The sequence below is a fragment of the Rousettus aegyptiacus genome, unplaced genomic scaffold, assembly GCF_014176215.1.
Source record: "Rousettus aegyptiacus isolate mRouAeg1 unplaced genomic scaffold, mRouAeg1.p scaffold_m13_p_4, whole genome shotgun sequence".
In the NCBI taxonomy this organism is placed as follows: domain Eukaryota; kingdom Metazoa; phylum Chordata; class Mammalia; order Chiroptera; family Pteropodidae; genus Rousettus; species Rousettus aegyptiacus.
Window position 1 is genome coordinate 130,419,789 of NW_023416307.1, and position 8,173 is coordinate 130,427,961.

Below are 8,173 nucleotides of genomic sequence, written 5' to 3' on the forward strand. Positions count from 1 at the left end.
TAAATATATTTTTTTCCTTCAGCATGTGTCTGAAGGTTTCTAATGAGATCTCATTGTACTGAGTGCTGCCCCTTCTCTTCCACTAGTCAGGACCCAGTGACCTGGAGAGGTGCAGATGAACTCCCATGGCTTTTTCAGCAGCAGGGAAACAAGCAAAAGTTGCACAATTGCCTTCTCAATCTCTTTGTGTCTCAAAACCTTTATAAAAGGTAAGAAACATTTGTAGAACACCTTCCCCTCAGAGAAACAGATTTAAACAGCCGTTCAGCATAACAAACAAAAATAGCATTTTTAACTTGAAAATTAGTCCAGTTTCAGTGCTACCTGAAATATAAAACAGTATGGGAAAAATTTAAGATAGTTTGCAAATTGCCATGAGATTTATGTTTTCCAAGAGGAAGAATAAAAAGATAAGAGTACTGCTGCTTCATAAAATCAGACCTAGACTGATCCAGAGATAGCTTTATATTCTCAAATTTGAAGTGAAGCAAGTTTGAACCTAAATTACCCAGAGAGTTGATAACTGATTCTCAGGGCATTCAGATACCTCAAAGTGTAACCTTCAAACCAGACTGGGCTCTACAGAGAATCTAACTGGTGTTGAATTTAAAGAACAAATTACCCCTTTTCATAAATATATTGTTTGTCTTTTCTAGTATGTTTGAATTTGCCAGTGTCAGAACCACACCTTCTTATGAACCAACTTATTAAACTTCATGAGGGGTTTCTTTGGTCTTACTTAGAAATTTAGACATTTCTCATACCAGATGCAGAATTTTAATTTTTTTTTTTTTTTTTTTTTTTTTGCTTCTGAATGAAGTCTCTCAAATTTCTTTGTTGTACTTCATAACTTATATCTGATCTCCATTCCAATTTTTCATGATTCTTTTGAAATCAGAATCTACAGATGAGTAAGCTTACTTTTCTCATTCAATTTCTTGATGGAAATACAAAGTAAATATTCTGTGACAGTTTGCCTATGTTTCATTAGTTTCTTCTGTTCTAATTTCCATCATTTAAAATAGTGTGTTCAGTAAACTAAGCAGTTGATTGCATATCAAGAACTGTCTCAAAAGGATTCTGATAGATTTCTATTGATGAGTAACCATAATGATACTAATAGTAATAGCCAACACTGTGGGGTACCTGCTATGTGCCATAATCTCCTTGTAGTGACACTTTAGGCAGGTAGTGTCAGTGCCTCCCTTTTGCAGATGAGAGCATTGAGGTTTTAGAGGTCAGGCAACATGTTTACGATCACACAGCTAGGAAGTAGTATAATCAGATAGTCCAAGCCCACAGTCTTACCTCATTGCACTATACTTGCCTACTAGTAAATTGTCCATATGAATTCTGATGTGAAGTCTGGCATTTTCACTTGATGGTGGGTTTTAAAGTTTGTTTTTCATGAATTACTGTTATTTGTTGGACAGAGGGCACTTTGCTGAGTTGCTGAGCTACTGGCAGTTTGTTGGCAAAGACAAAAGTGCAATGGCAGCAGAATACTTTGATTCTCTGAAGCAGTATGAGAAAAACTGTGAAGGCGAGGAGAACATGATTTGCTTAGCAGATCTTTATGAAACCCTGGGGCGATTTCTCAAGGACCTCGGCCTACTCAGTCAGGTAATGCCAGCTGGAATCATAGGCAGTGTGGGTTTTTCATGTTTGCTCTGTTTCCTAGGAGTTAGTGCAACTTTTATTTGCTGTGCTAATCAGACAGTACATCTTACAGCCTTTCACTCATTTTAACTTTTTAAAAGATGTACTGTCTTTAATCTTTTTTTTCCCCAGGCTGTGGTGCCTTTGCAGAGGTCTCTAGAAATTCGAGAAACTGCTTTAGATCCAGATCACCCACGAGTAGCTCAGTCCCTCCACCAATTGGCAAGTGTGTACGTGCAGTGGAAGAAGTTTGGCAATGCAGAACAACTGTATAAACAGGCATTGGAAATCTCTGAAAACGCTTATGGTGCAGACCATCCACAAATTGCTCGTGAACTTGAGGCACTTGCGACTTTGTACCAGAAACAAAATAAGTAAGATTCAGGTCACTAATACTCTGGTTTTATGACCAGGAGTTACAATTCTTAACTGCAGTCATTTGGTAGGCTTTGTTTTGTGATTGTGTGCTCGCCCTGTTCTATATTTTTTTGAATGCACCATGTTCAAATATGATTTCTCGGTCTGGGTCTTCATGGGCCAAACAGAAAATAAAACTGTAAGATTCACCTCTGTCTGAAGGTGCATGGAGGATAGAGCATGAATGGACTTCGGAGTCATACAGTTGAGTTAGAATCCAAGTTCCTTCACTGACTAGCTTTGTAACATTGAGCGCATTACTAATATAGGGGGCTGCAAATCATTGCCCACAGCCCAAGTCTAGATGCCCTTCTATTTTGTAAACATAGTATTATTGGAACACAGCTACATTTTTCTCATTTACATATGGTCTATAGTCGCTTCCTTATTTTGTCAGTAGAGTTCATTCAGTAGTTGTGACAGACTACATGGCCCACGAAGCCTACAATACTTACTATTTAGAGCTTTACAGAAAAAGTTTGTTGGTCCCTGGTAAAATAAAAAGTGTCTCTTATCTGTTAGGCAGCCACTGAATGACATCTTTTCCTCTATCAGAAATCATTTCTTTCGCCTCATCATAAGTGATGCATATTGGAATATTTTTATTTTAACTTTTAGAAGTATTGTTTCACACACATTTTGTATGAATTTCACATTTATATTTGACCAAAAATTAGCCTTTATAGATGATGATATATCAAACTAAAATTTTACACTTTCATTTAGTTAGGTTCTCTTTTAGAGATTCAAAGTGAGTCGAATCAGTTATAAATCTGTTAAATGTCTGCCTGAAGGACTAGATTTGTTTTGTTAGATTTTTGAAAGGTTTTATGAAAGGTTTTGTTAAAGATTTTTAATTCTGTATTGACTATCACTTCTAGAAATAATGCTGTTTTTAATAGCCAAGAAAGTTTTTATACTAGGAGAGCTTTCATTTCACTGAAGTATGATACTTAGGACATGTTTCTTTTGTTTGACTTACTTTACTTTTTTTTTTTTTAAAGATATGAACAAGCTGAACATTTTAGGAAAAAATCTTTTAAAATTCGTCAGAAAGCTACAAGGAGAAAAGGCAACTTGGTAATGAGAGATTTCTTTTGTGTTATGTTTTAAACCAAAGAGAAAAAGATAAATTCTGAATATAATATAGATACATAAACCTTACATGTTTAAGAACTTTAGATTTTAAAGTGACTTCTAGAAAAGTACTGATTAAAATATTCTTATTTGTAATATGTGTTTAAATATTAGTATTACTGGGAAGAACAACTTAGTAGGCTCTTAAAAAGTGGAACAATATTTTATGGTAATCATTTTTTGATATATATCTAGATCAAACCATCATGTGTACACCTTAACCTTACACAATGTTATATGTCAGTTATATCTCAATAAATCTGGGAATTGCTTTTTAATTTTTGAAAAGTTAAACAAGTTCATTTGAAGGTTAAATTTTGGAAGTTGGACTTTAAAACTACTTCATTTCTTTAAAAGTTGGAAAAAGGAGTAAAAGAAATTTAGTTAACATTTTATGTTAGAATTAAATGCAAATAAGTTCTTACCCTTAAGCACACAAAAGAATTATTTTCGCATTTCTAAGCTGCTAACAAAATCTAAATATAGCATGTTTGTTTTAACTTGAAGAGCTATGAGCAATTTTTTTATTGAAATATATTTGATATATAACTGAATTTAAGATGTGCAAGATGTTGATCGGATACATTTATATATTGTAATATGATTGCCACTGAAGCGATAGTTAGTACCTCTATCACATCACATAATTATTAATTCTTTTTTGTGGTGGGAATATTTAAGACCTAGTCTCTTAGCCAGTTTGATGATTATAATACAATATCATCTATATTCATTATACTGTGTATTCAATCTTCAAGACTTATTTGTCTTCTAGTTGCAAATACTATGTGCAATTTAAATGCCTGATGTTTAAGTGTTCAGTAGTGGGGTTGGTAAATATCTACAAGTTAATTCTGTTTCCTGATTTTTTCAAAGCACTTTAGGATTCACTTCACTTTGCTAAAATATGTCATAATCATTTTCACAGTTTTTAATGAATTTTGGAATGCGATGCCATGTGGAAATATGCATATTTTCAACAACTATGAAATTAATTCGATGTCATACTTAAAATGATTATAATCTACCTTAAAGAGAGGGAACAAAAGGTGAAAAAGAGTTTTTAGGATCCTAGTATATTGTTTCAGAATCAAAGATTGTACTTACTCTAGCTGATTGCTGTGAATTTTTTGTGTTTGCTCCAGTATGGATTTGCCCTTTTGCGTAGACGGGCCCTGCAGTTAGAAGAGCTTACATTAGGTAAGGACACACCAGACAATGCTCGGACCCTCAATGAACTGGGTGTTCTCTACTATCTTCAGAATAACTTGGAGTGAGTACCATGATATTACTAATGAAAACAAGTCTCTATTTTATCTCCTAGGTGCAAAGTTGTTTCACATTTCTATCAAGTCGAGCTAGAAGAAATTGATAGAAACTATGCCAAATTTCATGTAAATGTTATGAACATAGCCACACTTAACAAAGACCATGGCTTTTTTTTTTTTTTTTTTTTGCTGTTTCCTTTTATGTTGTTTTTTTAGTAACTGTAGTTTCCCTGGTATGTTATATATGGTTAAGAGAAGTGAGTTTGTATTGATATTGTACATGAGACATTGCAGGAGAAGAAACTTGGGACTAAAGGAGAATGAAGAAAAGAATGTAGATGGGTGCTGGTTTCAGTCTTCATTTTAATTGGACGCAGAAGACTCAAAATGACATTAATGTTTATACTTTCTGAAAAAGAAGTTTTGTGGCTTCTTTGGATGTCAGAAAAACATAACGAATTTGATATCTAAAGTATCAAGAATAAAGATTCCTCAGTTCTCCATCTAACTAGGGCTAGGGATTCTGACTTCTAGAGAATAAACTGTTTAAACCATTTTTGGTCTTTATTCATAGTACAGCTGACCAGTTTCTGAAGCGTTCCTTAGAAATGAGGGAGCGAGTTCTAGGACCAGATCACCCTGACTGTGCCCAGTCTTTGAATAATATGGCGGCTCTATGCAATGAAAAGAAACAGTATGAAAAAGCAGAAGAACTATATGAACGAGCTTTAGATATTCGGAGGCGAGCGTTAGCTCCTGATCATCCTTCTTTGGCTTATACAGTGAAGCATCTTGCGATCTTGTATAAGAAAATGGTAAGTAATCTTCGGCATGCTAACATGTGTTTTATAATATACCAGTTAAACCATACTTGCTATCAGGAAAATAATTTATCTTCTAGTGGATAGATTCTTTTTTTTTTTTCAATTACAGTTGACCTTCAGTATTATATTAGTTTCAGGTATACAGCATAGTGGTATTTGTATGATTTACAAAGTGATCCTCCCAATTAGTCTAGTTCCCACTTGACAACATACCTAGGTATTACAATATTATTTACTTGGTTCCCTATGCTGTATTTCACATCCCCATGATGATTTTATAACTACCAATTTGTACAACTTAAGTATTCCTTTTTCACTTAGCCCCTCAACCCCTTTCCATCAATTTGTTCTCTATTCCTATGAGTCTCTGTTTTGTTTATTTTTTTTCTTTAGATTCCACATATAATTGTGATCATATGGTATTTGTCTTTGCCTGATTTATTTAACTTAGTATAATATGTTCTAGGTTTATCTATGTTGTTGCAAATGGTAAGATTTCATTATTTTTTAAGACTTAGTAATATTCCATTGTATACATGTACCACCCTTTCTTTATCCAATCGTCTATAGATGGGCACTTGGGTTATTTCCATATCTTGGATATTATAAATAATGCTGCAGTGAACATAGGTTGCCTATATCTTTTTGAATTAGTGTTTTGGATTTCTTTGAATAAATACCCAGAAGTGGAATTGCTAGGTCTATTTTTAATTACTTAGAGAACCTCCATACTGTTTTCCATAGTGTCTGTAACAAATTTGCAATCCCACCAACAGTGCACAAGGGTTTCCTTTTCTCTCTCACTATTTTCTCTGAGCTTTTACATCATGATTTAGTTTTTTTAACAAATAGTTGAGTAGAGCATTTAAAAATATTATTTCAGACTTAAAGTATTTCTTTGATTTTGTAAAAATATGTTCTAAGTACAAATGCATTCATTAGCATTCCAATTAAACTTATTCTTATAATACATTTCAGAAGTGCTAAAATTCAACCAGTGTTAAGTTTGCTATTAAATTACCATAAACATAACAAATCACCCAATTTTCAGGGCTGAAGGAGTTTTTATTGATTAAGTGAGCATTTTAATTTTACTCTTTTCTTTGTCCACAATTAAATGTAACTATTCCTTGTCGTAAGGTACTAGCCAGTGACATTTGGAACTTTTATCGTTCTTCTCCAGAAAAATGCAGAGAAGCTTGCTTTCATTTAGTTCAGTTACAGAGTTGTGTAGACCGTTTCTGGACTTTGTTTGTGAGACTCCTTTGCTGATCATCCTGACACTGAAGTTGCTGTTTTAGTAAGAAGGCTCCATTGTTGCTATATCTCCCCAACAAATAGAAAGGAAATAATTGGAAAAATCTGGAAGGGATTTGATGGGAAATGAAATTTTATTTCAATCCCTTCTCTAAGTCATCTATAGAAGCAAACATATTTTAACTGACATGTTTTTATTTCACCAGAAACAGTAATAATAGGTGATCCTGAAGGGCTTTCTGAATTATTAAAGAAAATGTTTTTATATTCAGTATAGCATTTTTACATATTCTGTTAGGTTTCAGTTATCTATAAACTTAACCAATAAACTGGGAGGAAATGCTTCTGAATTTTTTCCCTCAAAATATGAAATTTTATTTACAAATAAATAAGCTCTGATCAGATAGTATTTAGTGCTTTAATATTTTTGTTAGATTTCACTTTTGTGTTTTAGGAGAAACTTGAAAAAGCTGTACCTTTGTATGAACTGGCTGTTGAAATCCGGCAGAAATCCTTTGGCCCAAAGCACCCTAGTGTAGCTACTGCCTTGGTGAACTTAGCTGTTCTCTATAGCCAAATGGTAAGTACCCACACTTTAACTCTTTATAAATGAATGGTTTTCAGGTATGAAATAATAGGTTAACATGAATTAGGTGTGACAGAGTGAAAATAATTCAAGGGAATTTAAGATTGTCTCCTAATGCTTCCTTTAGTACTTGAGAAATTATCGAAGTTATACTTATGACATAGTCCCTTCCTCTTAGCGTAAAACATGAGCTGAGTATTTAGTTCATGGCACAGGCTTAGTTTTTTTAAATTCTGGAAACTCCCTACATCTTTGTATCTAGTATTGTCTTTAAGCTGTGACATTTGCCTGTGATAGGTGAGAAACAGGTGTGGTAAACACAGGGCAATAAAGAACAGGTTTGTGCTTATATAGTTGGATTAAGGTCAGTGGTTACCAAGCCAGGTCTAAAACAGGTTTCTGACCTATAATGCTTTTCCTGTTATGATTATTCATAAATTAATCCATTTATCTACATCTCTAAGAGGGACGTTAACATTTTTAAAGTGCTTACCCAAGTTGGTCAGCTTAGTCTAGAATACACTAATAGTAATATCAGAAACCCATTGTGTTCAAGTGAGTGTTATTTTTTTTTTTTAATAAGAAAAAACACATCGAAGCCTTGCCATTATATGAAAGGGCATTAAAGATTTATGAAGACAGCCTGGGTCGGATGCATCCTCGAGTTGGAGAAACATTAAAAAATTTAGCTGTGCTTAGGTAAGAATTTTTGCACTTTCCTCATACAGCCAAACTCTATTTTAGAACCTTTAATTTGACTTGTCATGGAACAACAAAAAATACTTATTGTTGAATATGGTTTTTCTTGGAGAAGGGGTAGGGTTGTTTTTGGTGACCTACTTTGAGATATGGTAGTAGTATCTAGAAGTGAAATGAGGGCTGCACAATCTATTTAGGTAAAGCATTATATCGTGACAAATAGTAAAGGATGGTTTACATTTGCAACCAACTGGCTGTGGGGTAATATGGGCCATCTGCTGTCCTCAGAGCTAATTTACCATTAAATACATGTTGACTTTTGCTTT

General features: G+C 33.7%; 1 protein-coding gene across 3 annotated transcripts in view; it reads left to right on the plus strand.

Annotated features, from left to right (window-relative positions):
* Window positions 1–8,173, plus strand: part of NPHP3 (nephrocystin 3) — a 35,082-nt gene that overhangs the window by 23,444 nt on the left and 3,465 nt on the right. For 2 of the 3 annotated variants that reach the window (XM_036218940.1, XM_036218941.1), the window contains exons 19-26: window positions 87–209; window positions 1,434–1,623; window positions 1,792–2,033; window positions 3,081–3,156; window positions 4,359–4,486; window positions 5,056–5,296; window positions 7,017–7,142; window positions 7,732–7,847. In XM_036218940.1, coding sequence (XP_036074833.1) covers window positions 87–209; window positions 1,434–1,623; window positions 1,792–2,033; window positions 3,081–3,156; window positions 4,359–4,486; window positions 5,056–5,296; window positions 7,017–7,142; window positions 7,732–7,847 — 1,242 coding nt within the window. Of the gene's footprint in view, window positions 1–86; window positions 210–1,433; window positions 1,624–1,791; window positions 2,034–3,080; window positions 3,157–4,358; window positions 4,487–5,055; window positions 5,297–6,996; window positions 7,143–7,731; window positions 7,848–8,173 lie in introns of those variants that run through there. The other variant, XM_036218942.1, reaches the window with a different exon arrangement.